The sequence below is a fragment of the Acartia tonsa genome, chromosome 2 (genome assembly GCF_053477335.1).
Source record: "Acartia tonsa isolate MP-2025a chromosome 2, ASM5347733v1, whole genome shotgun sequence".
Classification (NCBI taxonomy): Eukaryota; Metazoa; Arthropoda; class Copepoda; order Calanoida; family Acartiidae; genus Acartia; species Acartia tonsa.
In genome coordinates, this window is record NC_137261.1 from 23,265,846 (window position 1) to 23,283,137 (window position 17,292).

Here is a 17,292-nt window from a genome sequence, read left to right on the forward strand (position 1 = left end):
TAGCCTAAAACCACCACAGGACCAGTAGGTATATTCCCTGAAGAGTAGAATCCGATCGGTTCAGTGGTTACCGAGATCTTAAGGGACGGACAGACGGACAGACAGACATCGTTCTACTTTGTATTATAGATATTCTTCTCCTATATAACCAAGGTATGGCCGTACGTCCTTAATACTTGTATCTGTTAATTTGTGTTTGTCTCTGTTAATTCAAATCCTATAGTAAATCCATTAAAAAGTCTTTAAATTCAGCACCTTATCAATCAATTACTACGACTGTTGCGTAGTTATAATTGTGCATCCGCTCAGTTTTAGTATCACAAGATATAATTAGGGTTGTCCGTCCGTTCGAGTACGTTAACAAAGATAAGATTTGCTCAGAGGCTGTAAATTTCTAGCTTAAATCCTTACTATGTGGATGAAAGTAAAAAGAAGATAGGAAAGGGGTTAAATAACTGTATGTCCCCACCCCGTAAAATCTGTGCCAACATTCAATTGGGTCATTGAATATCAGCCAATAGCGTCCTGAATATGAACCCAGCCAAATACCTAAAAAAGAGCAGAAAACAATTTGCTAGCAGACGAGATGGGTAGTTGCCTTGATTATACATATATACTTAATACATTTATTGTATGGGGCATATTTGACCATGTAATAACATTAGCGGCCAGATGGTTCCATTTTTTATACTGCTGCTGTGTCCGATGCGTGACAAGACAAGGGCCGGGCCGTGCAATTAAAGAGTTAGAAGGACGTTTGACCGCGTAATCATCCATGTCATTAGCAAGATTTGATTCTGAGCAGCAGCAAAACAAGACTTAAACTGTTTTTAACCTATTTTTGAATGGGGGGTCAAAAATATACTAGGACACCTATAGAATCAGACTGCAGAGCCCAAATTTGAATTAAGTCCCCAGTAAACTTTTTTGGGGGGATTTAAAAATTAATTTTTAGTGTTGCTGTAATCATTTTGACCGAAGCAAACGCTTTTTTTTACTTCGGGTAATATTGTGGCTTACAGAACATTTTTAAATAATTCACTTTATATTGATACAATAAAAAAACATTACTCTGTTCATTGGAAATAATTTTTTTTTCCAAAACAATTAATTTCATTGAAAAATCTAACATTTACAATAAAACAAATAATTCTGAAATCTAACCAATAAGAAGCCTTGTTTTATATAATTCTTTACAATTCAAAAAAAGAGTGTTTTCACAAAGTGACTTATTTCCAATGTAGTTAAATATTTTTTATTTAAATAAAATGAAAAGAATGAAAACCGTACACATAAAAGATACATACTTTTTAAAATTATTTTAAAAGATAAGTTTGAATAATCTTATTTAATAACACATTTGTATATGTGACAAAAATAAATTTGTTGTATTGCATAAACATTTGTTGTCATTTAACCCTTTACAGCCATTTTTTATGTTTTTAAAATAAGTGAGAGAACACAAACATGTTAATGTTAATTCGTTGATATATTATAAAGAATTAACTTTTTAGTGAATTTTTGTAGTAAAATCATAAGGCCTAATTTTACTCTATACCAGAATACAATATTTATGAAGCAAAACACTCTAAAAGCTACGAATTTTACCCAAATAAAAAAAAGACCTTTTGCTCGGATCAATATGATCACGGCAACAGTAAAAATTAATATTTAAATCCCCCCAAAAAAGTTTATTGGGGACTTAATTCAAATTTAGGCTCTGCAGTCTCATTCTACTGGTGTCATAGCATATTTTTTATATACGTTTTAAAAATAGGTTAAAAACAGTTTAGATATATTCCGTCATCTAGAGGTTATCCAGGTTATCATCCTATCAAGCCTATTAATACATCGACAAACATTTTTAATGCCATTCTAATAATGACGTTGTGGCTACAAACTTGTTGTAATACAATAACATCACATACATTTGACATTAAAATCCAGGGATCTCAAGGGATAAGACAATGGATGATGAAATAATATAGAATTAATAATATCCCTAATGATGATAAACTAGATTACAATATTACAATTATTTGGTGTAGATAGTTTGTAACTAACACATCAAAATTCAATAAAAGTACCCAAAGTTTTTGAGCTAACGATTACGATAGCGTTATTTTAAAACTATAGGTACCAGTTGTTTAACAGTGTAGTATCCCCTTCCTCCCTGATATTACATAAAGCAGAATTGTACATATTTTCATGTATACACCTTTAATCATTATATAAAGGTCAACTTTTGTATACAGCCCTTCTTTGTCACTATATCAAAATATTTATAGTGCTTAGTTTTTTTTGGCGTTTTCCTTCAAAATTCATGTTTACTACAAGAATACCCCTCCCCCCCAACTTAGTTTCCTTTTTTATTACTTTGAGTCAGGTTAGGATAGGTTATATTGGGTACTTTGTTGGTTCCTAAGGCAGGGCACAGAAGGTGTAAGTCCTTAGAGGATAGGGTTTTCCCTACTGCACAGGTATTTATAAATATTAGGGGGGGGGGGGGTTTGTTGCTTGAGAGGCACTTTTGGGTAAAACACCGTTTTTATGGTGTCAACATTCCTCCTCCTACTTTGACGTATGGAAAAATCTACAGGCAACTTTGATTGTTAATGAGTTTTATTCAGTGGCGTGCACAAAGTGGGTGGGGTAAATAATAGGGGAAGGTTGGCCTCCCAATTACAAGGTTTATTGGAGGTTTATTTAAATTTCAAAAAATTGATTCATAAAATGTCTTAGTAATGGTAAAAATGGATTAAAATGAATTGCATTAAAATCCAAAAATGAAAGCCAAAAAAGATATTTATCTGTTTAGTTTGGTTTACAAACTGTTTTATATAATGTATATTTAATCTTAGCCTAAAGGCAGAAAAAAATATGACGAAGAAATGTTGACCCGTAAACTATTAATGTTTTAAAACTATTAATCAAAATTTTAAGAACCCACCTCTGTACAGAAAAGTAGATAAATAAACCATTTAATAAATTTACAATATCTAAGGCTGAAATATATATTTCCACCCGTAAGTAATAAGATGATTAACTGATTATATGTCTCATAGACGTCCAAGGGGGGAGGGTAATGGGGTGATTACCCCCCTAAATGAATTTGGAAAATTTTGGATTTTCAATTTTTACCCCCTCCCCCCCCCCCCCAAATAAAAAAATGCCTCTATAAATAAATTTTTATTTTCAAAATTTTACCCTCCCCCCCCCCAAATAAAAAAGCTTGGACGTCCCTGATATGTCTATCTGTCTGTCCCATCTATCTAGCTAACCACAGGACCTATTTTGTATCGAAGTATCATGTTCTTCATTAGCAGGTTTTTGGCTAGGTTTTTTATCATAATAAATGTTCTAAATTAAATTTTTGTCTGCCTTGTAGGTGGGTGTTTTATACTGTTAACAATAAATATAGTAGATATAGATCTCTACTCAGTAAATAAGACCAATAAGAACACAGTAAAGGAACAATTCGGCCATATTATTGGTTACACCACATATAAGTCAGCTATGTAAATAATTACATGTCTTAGGATAAAGCCAGCTTTCGCGAAATTATACTGTCTAAAAACAAAATAAGTTCGTCTGCAAGAAACTCCTTTAGTTTGATATTCCATCTAGGATTATACATCTATTCTGTTAACGTATATTTATTATGGATTCTTAATCTATAAAAAATGTTTATAGGTTTGTGCGTGTGTGTAATCGTAAACATTTTTTTAAAATATATGTGTGTTTTTGTGTGTATGAGTTTGCTTTTTAATACGCCGTAAGTCGTTCTCAATCTTTCTCTCACTTTCTCTATCACCTCTCTCTCTCTATCTCTCTCTTTCTCTTTCTGATTTGAACCATGGGGGAAAGCAACTCTAAAACAACTTTGTGTTTTAACTGCTATCAGGGATGTAATAATAATAATTAATCTACAAACTTTTCTCCCCTCCAATATTTACAAGCAAAAAGGGCTAATATACATATATACACAAAACTTGAAGGAAAGTTAATCTATTTTCCATTAGCATATCCCTGCATTTCTGAGTGCTCTTGGCTTAGCTTATCATACCTTTTCTTACACTATATAGAGATACATAGGCGGAGTAGTATAGTAGTACAAGGCAGGGAGGGAGGGAAAGTGTTTCCACTTTTTTACCAAATTATCACGTGGCTAATTTCTCAATAATTTAATGCACATATAGAGATACTTGGGATAGAGGGGGAAAAGGGGGTCGACCTTCCAAATAAAATTCTAGTTATATAAAAAGAAAAGGCTTCATAGAAATGGAGAACCAAATCAGTTCAGCAGCAGGATCTTTTTTGGACAAACAGATAATCAATCAGAGAAAGATATATTGTTAGTTTTACATAAGGGTTTAACAATTTGTAAAATATTATTCTATAACTCTGTTTTAAATTGGTAAATCAAATTACCAAAGCAAAATGATTAATTACTGACTAAATTAAACTCTTTATTTACTTTTCAATAATCATAAAAAATCAATATTACAAAAAATATCTTATCTTACTACATCAATGTAAGAAGAATGTAATATCTAGTTTACAAGAGAAAAGACAGCTTTGAAATTGAAGAAAAACTTAAATTAATTCTCCTTTCTAAACAAAACAAAAAACTTATGACCCAAAAAAAATCAAGGAACTAATATATTAGCTATAATGTAGGCATAACTAAGAAAGACTTGAAATCCCTCTACACAGAAATTAACAACACACACACACACAGAGACAACCCAGCAACTCAGTTGCCACACAGCGCACAACCACCGTAGTCGTTCGTGCGGCCATCTTAGTGTGTGCTTAAACAACCAGTCAAGAGCAGTGTGTCCGTGTGTATAGAGGTTCTGCAGATTTCTTGTATATTATAACTACCCAACAAGAAATGGCGCCGCCCTAAAATTAACCCCAAAAAAGTTAATTACACCGACACAGGCTCTGAAAAAAAATATAAAAAGTGAATTTTTCATAATATATATATTTTTGATATTTTATACACAAAAATAATAGTGAACTGTGGTTTTTGATAAAAAAAAAAGAAATTAATAAGATAAATGCAAGATTTGAAGAATTGTATATTGATACATACAAGCTGTGAAATCATATTTTGAGTGAAATTTTAAAAATTGAAAATGCAAATTTTGGGAAGTCTTGGCTCAAACGTCCACTCCAGCTGGGGTCATGGGTAGGTCATTTTTATAGTAGCGCAGCTACCCTATGTTTACTTTTATAATCAGTCTGTACGTCTAGACATACTTGTAGAAAACATAAAAATTATGCAAGGTGCTCTGTAATTGTATAAAAAGGGAGATGGAAAAGCTTAGATTTAAAACCTAAACTAGCCTAATCTCATCCTGAGATCTAAATTAAGCTTCCCTCTAAGAGAACATAACCATATCAGTGGTGAGCAAGATTTTAATATTAGAGTGCAACATTAGAAGGGGAAGGGGTTAAATAACTGTGTGTCCCCAACCCAAGGACCCAGTGCCGACTTTCAATTAAGTCTTTAAAAATCAACCAATTGCGTCGGGAATATTGACACAGCTACAATAGAGCAAAAAAACAATTTGCTAATAGACGAAAAAGGAATACTAGATTCAGTATGTTATCTGGATTATTTATCTATACTTCTACATTTATTCCTAAGAATACAAATAATGAAATGCATTGTTAACAAAATAAACTCATATGAAGATTTAAAAATAAAACACAACAAAGTAGTCCACTAAGTCTAAAATATAATTCTTTATACTAGGCATCAAAACCGTCATAAAAAAAGATATAATGAGCTTGTTTAATGGTTGTAACTAATTACTATTATTCTATCATTTATATAATACTTTTCACAATTAATTATGAAAAAAAAGATTTTGCAGTATGGCTTTGAAACCGATTAATATCCACTGGATTAGAACCAGTTCTCAGATATACTAAAAAATCAAGTATAGCATCGTATTAAAGATAATTATCTACGAATATTAAAATAAAAAATCATTAAATTGATACTAGTTTTGTTATCCCGGCCCTTTCGCCCATCAGGGTCAACAAAACTGGTTTTAATTCTATATTTTTTTATTTTTATAGCCGAGGAAAGCTGTCTGTAATACGATGCGATAAATAACTATCATAGTTTGAATAATTCAGTTAACTGTAAAGCTTTGAAAGTTTTGGTTTTGGAGTAGCAAAAAGGCAACCTTTTTTGACCTTCAACTCAATAACTCCAAACAAAGAATGAAGCCTAAAAAACGAAGCATGTTTTTTAGGGGTAATTGCATATTAAATATAATTTTGTTGGCTTACCAGGCCTTCTATAAAAGCGTGGCTACTCTCTAACTTTCTCCTCCTTTAACTTTCTTATTTATACATATGTGTTTTTAATCATATATTTTACATTACAAAACATTAATAACTTTCTTTCTCGTATTCATTCGAATCCGGTGGTTAGGAACCGGTTCTCATCCATACGAAAAAACTATGTCTAGCATCGTATTATATCCAGTTTTCTACGAATATAGAAATGTACAATCATAAAAATAAAACTAGTTTTTTTAGCCGGGCTAAAAAACTAGTTTTAATCTTATAATTGTACATTCTATATCCGCGGAAAGCCGTTTATAATACGATACGAGAAATAACTATTCTCGTATTCATTCGAATCCGGTGGATTATAACTATTTTATCACTTTTTCTTTCTCTCTCTCTTTCTCTCTCTCTCTCTCTCTCTCTCTCTCTCTCTCTCTCTCTCTCTCTCTCTCTCTCTCTCTCTCTCTCTTTCTTTTCCTTTTCTCCCTCTCTCTCTCTCTTTATCCTTCCATCCTTCCATCTACCTCTTTTTCTTTATATCTTTCTCTATTTATCTATCTAAATATATCTATCTCCCTCTTTCTCTCCTTTTTTTATCACACATAAATTTTCTTATCTTATTATCTGTGGATAAAACGCCTCTTGTTTCTATAGTCAGATCGCTTATGTAAATTTCTATATTTTCCAAATAAGCTATACAGTTACACATTACACAAGTCATTATCTCAAATTTATCTAATTTTTTCCCTGCTTAATTGACTTTTTGTATAAGTTTGAAAATCAGGTTTAGTTGGAAATGACTTTCTTTCTAATTTTTATTTATAAAAATATTAGTTAACGAGGATTAAAACATTCACAAATAGCGGAGCAACTTAAGAACAGCCAAGAAAATGTAAGGATAAAGTGAGTATAACATGCAGACAGACGGACATAAGAAATTGAAACTTTGCGAAAAGTTTCAGTCGTCTGTTTTGAATGGCAGCCGAGAAAATCACGTTTTTGTCGAAATGCCGTCGGTTATAGACGGACATTTCTAATTCTAAAGTAGCTTTTTTTATCTAAAAAGATGGATAACTTTAAAATAAACCATTACTTTGTTTAAGGACAGCTGTGAAACGCCTGTGTTTATTTTTTTTCGTGTGTACGGCAGGGTTGCAGCTGTCTATTATTTTTTATATATTAAAGGTGCCGTCTGTGTCTTAAACGTAGATAACATTTTTTGCAGCTTAATACAACTGCGGCTGTCGAGCCCTGATAAAAAAGCATTCGAGAGGGCAAGTTCATAAATTTTGATCATTTCGCAATCTGATGAAACGAATTTGTAGATAGTGTTATACAGTACATAGAAAGTTCTAGAAAAATAGTCAACTTTAGGAAAGTTGAAAAAATAATTTTGTTGCCTAATATTGTGCAATATTTATATAGAAAGGCCTAGACGTTTATACGACATGACTTATTTTATATGAGAGTTATATTAGAGCGAATTCAATCTACAATCAAATTCTGATTGAGTTACTTTGGTTAAAAAAAATTAGAATAATTTTTAGTAAAAAATAGCTTTAATTATAAAAACCCTGTACATTTTTTCCTTATATGTCTTTATTCAAGTACCTAATTACTTATGAACAATAATATGATAATTATGATGACTATGGAGACAGTTGTTCTTGTTTTTTTAATTTGCCTGTTTTAAAAAGTCATGATGAAAAATTGTTTTGATTTGACTTATTTGGCCAAAGTCAAGAGAGTTGTCTCAAATCATTTCAACAGGGATCTAAGGATCATAAATGATGATAATCAAAATTGCCCCTTCTGTATATAAAATTATAGGTTGAAAAGTTTGGACACTACTAGTTTGAAAACAACAACTCAAAATTCAAGCAAAGTACTCAAAGTGTTTTAGTCAACAAAAAAGATAACTTGATTATAAAGCTTTAGGTACCAGAGTAATTTACAGTCCAATGTCTCATTTTAGCAACTAAGGTTCTCTTTAACTTACTTTTTATAAAAAAAAATTCTTTATCTATTTTTACTTCAAGATATATGTTTTTTTTTTTTAAATAATAAGATAAATTCCAGTATTGTAGGCTCAGAGAGGCCAAAGGCCAGGGCCAACTAAACTGGCACTATTTTATTTTATTTTGTGATTTCTTTTATTATTCTTGGAAAATTGTCTATAATACAATACCATACAAGATTATCAGTATAAACTAGAAACGATAAATCGGTTTCGAAGCTATAATATAATAGTTTATTCTTGTTTATTTAATTTTATTTTTGAGCCAATGATAAACACTTTTATGGCCTCAGAAATAAGTGAAACAAACCCACGCAATATTTCAACAATATAATATATACCTTATAGAAGTTTTCAAGTTTGAAAGAAGTAAAACCCAGGGGCTGTGATCCAGGAATAAGGTATAACCAACAAGCGAATTAATTATTTAAGCCTATTTCACCATAGTTGCTTAAAACCTGTTTTTAGGAAGATTCAATTGTTAGCATCAAAATACTATGAATCAAAATACTATGGTAAACGATATATTATTACATGGATATTGCACAAAATAATTATGTACTCTAATTAAATTATACTCTCAGCTGGCTAAAATTTCAATACCCTACATCTTTATCCTGTACCCCATCCTTTCCCCTCCTACCGGATGACTAATAAATGAGTACTATATAATCAGAGAGAGAGTTAACAATGGGCTGTTAGTCCCTAAGAATGTTAATTAAATCAGTCCCCAAAGATTTATGTCAATGTTTTTCTATTTGTTGGTTTATCCCTTTTGAAACATAAGTGTAACGGGTAATTGGTGTACCGTTATTAAGGATGTAAATCAATTTATCGGCCATTGTCTTATCCATTTAGATCCATGTATAAAAGCACCCTAAAGTGGCAAATAATATTCTCCTGTCAATTTATCCACATATACTATATCCATTATTAGAGTGGTGGAATAATGATTATAGGTCAACGGAATTTGAGTTTCCATTGTGTACATAGTTTAATCATCTTATCTCAATGTTCACTACTAGGTAAAAAAGCTTCAAACTTCAAAAAAAAATCAAAATTTGAAAAATTAAAAGTTTGAAGCTTTTTTAGCTAGTAGCAAATACTGAGATAGGATGAGGAAACTATGTACACTAACAGAAACTCAAATTCAGTTGACCGAATTATAATATGTAAAGTTGTCATTGGTTGTTGAAGGGAATCTTTTATATTAGATGTGATTTAGAAATATACTATCTAAATCAGACAATAGGAACAAAAATAGGAATAATCACTCCATATTAATGATTATGGAAAATTTCAGATTTTGTTACAAAAGGGTAGTAATTTTGTTATTTCGTTTGCTATAAATGGTCACATTTATTTGGATAAAGCTTTCCTTGGGTATATATATATCGTGTAAAAATTTCTTCCCACATATAATGTGAAGCATATGACATTACATATTCGTCATTTATATTAATAGAACCAATTCTATATAAGTATAAATAAACAAAAAGGTTTTAAGATAGACAGATTAAAAGTCCAGATTAACCATCTAGATATACTACGTCTATTCAAATTATAGTTAAAACTAGAATCTTTATTTTTAAAGGACTGTCCTTAAGAAAAATCTAATTATGGAAACTTTTAACTTTATTCCTTAAACTATTTCTGTTTTATTTTAAGCGAATTTTTTATGACAGCATGGCATACAAAACCCTTTGAAAAATGTAACCTCTAACTATTAGGTTTTCTTACGGGGTGCATATAGCAATGTGAGAGGCAAAAATACGAGAGAGAACTACATAGGTTACCACTAAAAAGTAGGGTTAACTTATCAGTAGGAGGTCAGAATTTTGATCATGATTCTTTCAAAATAAAATCTTCTTAATTTTTTTCTGGTAGTGGACAGTCCTTTATTATTTTTACTTAAACTTTTGTCTGCTATTATTGATTTTTTTTGTTTACAAAGAATGCACAAGATTTATAAAATGCCGTGATCTACCTCGATTTCTTGATGGTGAAATACAAATTTTGCCCCCCAACGACAGCTGAAAAAGGCAATTTAATAAAGGTTGCGTTATTTTGCCCCCCAAATCAATTTTTGAATTTATTTGCTTGTTGGTTATACCTTATTCCTGGCTGTGATCCAGCGAATTAATTCCATTGGAAATTGCTCAAAATTTGGATATTTTTTAGGCGTAATATTAGCGTAAAACTTGTTTTATGATGTAACCATAGGATAGTGGGTATAAATGGGGAAAAAGAAGGAAGTGAGAAATGGAATGTGTAGAAATTTTCACATAAATAGTAATTATATTAGTAAAATATATATTAAATCAGTAAAAAAATTAAAGAGATAAAAAAGAACAGTACAACAGTTAAACCGAAACGCTTCGCTTCTAAAAACTTGGGTTCGAACAAAAAAAAATAAAAAAAATATTTAATTTGTAATAGTTCAAGTTCCCTACACAAAGAAATGTTTTCTCACAGCCATCACATGAATATGAATTTATATCTTCATTGTATATTTGCATGCAATCCTATGCAGTCCAGTCAGGGACATGTATTCGCAAGAAAAATAATATTTTGGGGCTCATTTAAGGGAAAATCCTGTTTGTTCCATTAATTTTTTAATTGTTTTAATTTCTTTAAGGGTTTATTTAACCTTCTTTCCTTAAAATAGATTAGAAAAAAACTTGTTCAGAAATAGTATGTAGCTTACCTGAAAGATAAAACTTTGGTTGAAATGTTTAGACACTGTTAATTTGTTCAACCCAATCATTATTTAATTTTCTAAACCCACGAATGATAGAACGTGTGTATATAACTTTTAAGAACCTGCCTAAATTACAGTCTAATGACCCCTCCCTCCCTGAGTATATCTGTACCTCCATGGGTACTACTTTTTAGTTCTGTGAATTTTGTTTTTGATATGAATTGTCTTTTACCCTTGGGTGCATGGGAAATAAAAAAAACTTTCTTTGGTAGAAAAAATAACAAGAATAAGATTAATGAATAGCGAAGCTTCATTAATTGGCCGTTATAAGAGGAAGACTCCCAATTCTAACAATTTAATTGTATTTTTAAAGTCAAAGAAAAATATACATCACTTCATTAGTCATTAATCTCATCATATTATAGACAGCTTTCCGCGGATATTGAAATGAAAAATTATAAGATTAAAGCCAGATTTGTTAGCCCCGAGGGACAGTTGTCATTCGTGGAAAATTGTTTTTAATATGATTCTATACATGATTTTTATTGGTTCTAATCCACCGGATATTAATTGGTTTTGAATGAAAACCAGAAAACATGTTCTAATGTTTAATATAAACAAACATTGCTCATTTAACTAATTTATTTTTAGTTATTTAGTTTGTAAAATTTTAATATCTGATAATAAAAGAAAAGTACAGTCAATTTTTAAATTAAAACACAGCTTTCCAATAGAGCTCCGAAACTGATTTTTAGAAGAAATTATTATACTAACCCCGTTTTGTTAACTTCGCAGAAACTGTCTGTAATATTTTGCGATAAACATTTTTTTAACAATTTTGATTCTTTGAAGTTTTGCTTAAAACTTACATAGTCTTGTCTTTTTAAATAAAAAATCGCACTAAAATAATAAAAATTTAGATAATATTTGCTTGCCAACGGTAATTATTCATCTTAAAGTTATTGTATTATTGTATTAAAATTAAAGAATTAAGAAGTACACGACAAGTTTTATTCATTTTAAAAATATTACATAATTTGTTAAGTAATAATTTAGTGAGATTTTTTACAAATTAAGTTCAAAAGTTAATTTGTATTAAAAAAACAAGGATAAAAACAGTAAACAGTAGCGAAGCACAAAAACAGATTTTAAGACATCATAACAACGAACATGGCATGTCAGGAAAATGTAAAAATATGTTTTTTTTTCCGCCAAACGAACGGTTATTTTTAATTTTAGTGTTGCTTCGCTACTAATTGTCTAGTAAAAGAATTGGAAGTCATTAATTCTAATAAATAATTGAATTTCTCTTTGAAATATGTAACCAAATAGTTTCTTTGATGTCTCATTATATTTCCGTCAAATTGTATAAAAGCACAGCTATATTTTGGTGAAGTTGTTCTATATTTATCTCTTGTTCACTTCTGCAGTTTGCATACAATGGTTATTAGTCTTTGTTTTCCTTCTCCTCTATATGAGCATAGCTACTCTATGTATAGTGTATGTCCATATATTTTGCATGTTTGTTTCTTCTTACAGACCGTCATATAATCAATCATATTATAGACGCTTTGAAAATAGTTTAATTTGTATATTTTGCTACCCTTGTCGAAGACGTATCATACTTGTTATTTTAACTGTCATAAAAATTAGTTAACAGGCCACTATAAAGCTAGGCAATGTCATAATTCATTCAACTTGAAAAATGAAACTTGTTATAGCCCAGGGCTCGGTACCCGTAAATTAGCTGCTAAAGAATCATCGTTTTACATCTGAATATATATTATAAAAACAAGAAAGATTTTGCCTGTCTGTTAAGTTTCAGCTATAAAAGGAAGGGTTTCAGCCACAATTGACATATAATAAATGTGCATAACTTAAAATTTTAATTAGCGGCTTAGTTGCGGCTGCAAACCCCTTTTTTTAATTAAAGCCTTTATAGCCTAAGGGGTTATAAAAATTCTTATAAGTTCATGGATTTTTTAAATTCATATTTTCGTGTAGTATAATAAAAAGGAAATATAAAAAATCTTTTCGAATTAATAGTTTTGAAATCCCCTTTCTTTGAAACTGCAATTTAATTTTAGTGAAATCCAAGTAGTTTTGGCTAAAAGTAAAACAAAACTAAATTAAGAACTAAAAATCAATATTTGCACAAAAATGTTTTCTAATTTTGAAATCCTTTAGGAGCAAATATTTTGTTTAATTAAATGAGTTGACTTGTGGTAAAAATTACCTCCACTTTATTTTTACATCTATTACATTTTATTAAACTTTGGGTACCTGTATAATGTGTAGTTCAATGTTTTTCCTCCATGGATAAATCCCTTCCTGTAATTTTTTATTTTTAATATTAATACTTTTGCTATTAGAATAAATTTACTTCCTAATATACAAAGTAGTAAGCTTTTTTTGTTTGTAGCGAAGAATCTCACTAACCGCGGAACTGATATGTTTTTTTTCTTTACAGGGAAGCTTTTTAGAGGTCCTAAGATGGTTTTAGGTTATTTCATTTTTATAAATAAGTTTGGGTATGGTTTTAGGCTATTTTTCTGCCCTTCCATATCCCCTCGAATTTAGAGCCCCCAGATCCTAGGAGCGCAACCACTAGTATCTATTAATGGAATGGTTTTACTAAAATGAATATCTTAATCCTTGTTGCGCATTTATAAAATTGTATAAGTCACGCGCCAATGACAAATATGCATATCAAATATAACAAGGACAATTATGACTATACAAAGCGCAGCAATAACAAGCTAACATTTCGGAATGAAAAAGAAAATTAGATTTGTGTACAGTAAAAATACATTACATTTAAATTACAATTTTATAAACGTCATACTGGCCTACCATTGGTCAATTAATCTGGCCTATTATTGGTAATTTAGTCTGTGTGTTTGCCTACATTGGTCATATGTACTATATGAAGTCATTTTTTTATAGGTACTATAGATAGCTTCACAAATCTAATCTATTTATGTTATGAATTTACTAATTTTATAAATTTGTTGTGAAAGATCATATCAATTTCCTTAATTATCTTTTAATGAGTTATTATTAGAGTAGCTCTACTCCTCTAAAACATCGTTTTTGCCTTTTAATGATAATTGTATATGTAATTATAACTGTTGAATAATCATCAATTCATTACTATTAACATTCTATTAACTGTTAGTGTTTTAAATATAATGTTATTATATTTATTTAGATAGATAATTAAATATTAGATATAACTTTTAGGTTCTTTTCCTATATGCCTAAATCAAAATTTTAAAATTGATCAGCAATTGCTTTTACCTTTTAAGAAGCAATGCTACTTTACATGTTGGACGTTCTGTTCTGTTGTAATTTGGTTGGTTATGACTTATATACTTATATTTACACTCGTGTGTGCAAATACCCCTTTTTAGGGGGGGGGGGGGAGTCTATACTAGAATTAAAATACCGATCACCGCTCTATCTTCACCATAAATTTACACACACCTTTAAAATTATCTACAAAAGTTTAATGTTAGGCACGATTTTTTCTATTATGTTCATATCAAATTGATATATTGTATTTTTTTCAGGACAACATTATCCCCCTTGTTAACACCACCGCCACCGCCTGTGCTCACAACAACAACAACAACATCAATATCTCCGGGAGACTTTGCACATAATCTACACGCCACTGGCTCAGGAAAGATCCTTAAAATAAACTTACCTAATTATTGGCAAATTGATTTAACCCCTTTGATTTTAGTTAACAAACTTAGGTTAGGTTATTTTGGATTGGTAAAAGCTTGAACGTGTAAACTTTCGTAATTATTTTTTTAAAATTTTTGTGGGGGGGGGGGGTTGTATCAACCCACCAAGAGTTAGACTTTGGATAACTTGATTAGGGATTACATGCCTTTCAGTGAGTTACCTTTCCTTTAAAACTTAATTTAAGTATCGAACTTTGAATATCAAATTATTTCGGATAACTAATTAAGGATTGACCTCAGATGAGAGTACAGTGTCTCCAACTCTTGTACGGCTGTGCAACCTCTGGCCGTACATCCACTCAAAACCGGTTCCCAACCTGCCAGAAATTTGTCAGAGAGTACCAACTACGCTCTTTATTGATCACAGAGACATCTTTCAAGACAGGAAATTTATTCATCAAATTGAAACAATTAATATGCTGCTATTAATTTTGCTCTTTTATGATTTTACTAAACAGAAAGATTAGAAAAACAGGTTTATACATCCAGCTTAATTTTCGCGTTTAGGAAAATTTATTTGCATCTGACTTATTGGTGGCCAATACCAGCTGAAACCAACAACTCAATTAATTCGAAAAAAATAGTTGGCAAATTTGGGCCGATGTGCAATTGCCGAACATTCCCAGTTTTGCCTCAACCCTAAATGTATGCTGTAATGTTAAATTACCAACTTTTAAGTCTATGTTTACTTAATGTCTGCCTATCTAAGTGCTTGACAAAAGCAAAAACTTAGAATTTTCAAGAACTTTTTAAAAGAACAATAACTGGAGAACTTTTGGAGAACTCACATTCCTATAGATGAAAATCAGGTAGCTTCCAGGAAGGGAGGGGACATTTGGCTGTTTTTTACACTAGCCCCCCAAAATGTTATAATTATGTTTTCTTATGCGTTAGCTTCACAACTTTGAAGAATCTTATTAAATTTTGATTGTTTTTTTATTAAGATAAGTGTCCAATCGTTTCAACAACTAAGTGTAATCTACGGAAGGGTTAATTTTGTGCATTGGTGATGTAAATCAATTTATCGGCCATTGTCTTATATATTAAGATCACTAGGTAGCTTACCTGTCAAACGTTTAGGCTGACATTATATCAATATTATGTAAAATTATTACAAATTATAAAACATCTTTCATTATTCTATGCATAAAAATTACAGCATAATAATTCATTATTAGAGTCATTATACTTCAAAAATGATTATAATATTGATGTAAATTGAGATCCAAAATTACGCCCCATACATATTTACCTTATAAAATAGTCAAAATATTACTTTAAATTATATCTAATGTTATATATTTAAATGCACAAGGTGCAAAAATACCTAAAAATGCTTTGCTCATGATAAATGTACAAGGTTTAAAATGTGTACATATAAGTTGACATTTAAAATGATTTTAACGCTTTTTTTAGTTGATTTATTATTACAGTATGATATTCATCTTGTCAGGACTTAAACTTTACTGTTGTGCTACCATTATTTTTTTTATAAAACTTGCCCCCTTTAGAATAAATCTTTGGGTGGTGCACTTCCTACATTTTATGACTTTAGTCAGTGGTGTATCAATGGGGTATGGGTTGGATGGTGGTAGAGGGAGGGGTTGAGAGGTCACAAGGAGTTACTCCAAATACCAACATAATAAAGAAGTTAAAATGGTAGTAACAAATCCAATTTAATAGGCTTACCAATCAGAGTGGTATGTCTTGGCCTCTAATATGCAAAAGTTTATTTAACTAATTAAAGCGTTGCATGCAAGTTTAGTTGATAATTACCAAATAATCAGTAAAAACTTGAGACACTGCAATTTTGTACACACCAATCACGATTTGATATGTCTCCATTAAAGGAAGCCTGCAACAAATACCACGCTTTAACTGCTGAAAGACTGCCACAAGTAGACCAAATACCCCAAATTTGAAGCCTTCAGCTTCTATAACAAAAAAGTTCTAGGCATTTCAAAATGACACTTTATGTACAATGAATATTTTGAAATAATTGCAATGCTCATGTTGAAAACTTTGAAATTAAACTACGTGGCCTAGAAACAAAATTATAAGCTTATTTTTGTCATAAATTTAGGTTCCTAGTAACTAATTATATTTTTACAATAAAAATACCCATTTTCACAGTCAAAATCATTAAAAAAAATTAGGTTTTACTTGAGTTGTACCGAATGTACTGTAGCCAATCAGAAGGCTGAATCAGCTTAACAACCAATCACAGCTAAGCTTGTATTAGTTTACCCCTTTGTTTCCGCTATGATTTTCGTTTAAAAATGCAATTTAAATCGAATTTTTTTCATAGATTTTGACTATGAAATGTGTTGTTTTTATTGTAAAAATGTAATCAGTTACATGCAATCTAAGTTTCTGACAAAGATAAGGTTATAATTTTGTGTCTAGGCGACGTAATTTAATATTGTTTTTTTCTTTTATGAGCATTGGAAATCTTTCAAAAATTCCATTGTACATAAAATGCTATTTTGAAATGCCTAGAACTTTTT

At 30.5% G+C, this 17,292-nt stretch overlaps 1 protein-coding gene across 1 annotated transcript in view; it reads left to right on the plus strand.

Annotated features, from left to right (window-relative positions):
- Positions 1 to 4,762: 4,762 nt before the first annotated feature.
- LOC145306846 (uncharacterized) overlaps positions 4,763 to 17,292 on the plus strand; it is a 46,414-nt gene continuing 33,884 nt past the window's right edge. Inside the window, exons 1-3 of the mRNA XM_080149170.1 lie at positions 4,763 to 5,197; positions 14,606 to 14,713; positions 15,021 to 15,167. Coding sequence (XP_080005296.1) covers positions 5,145 to 5,197; positions 14,606 to 14,713; positions 15,021 to 15,167 — 308 coding nt within the window. The 5' untranslated portion in view covers positions 4,763 to 5,144. The remainder of the gene's footprint in view (positions 5,198 to 14,605; positions 14,714 to 15,020; positions 15,168 to 17,292) is intronic.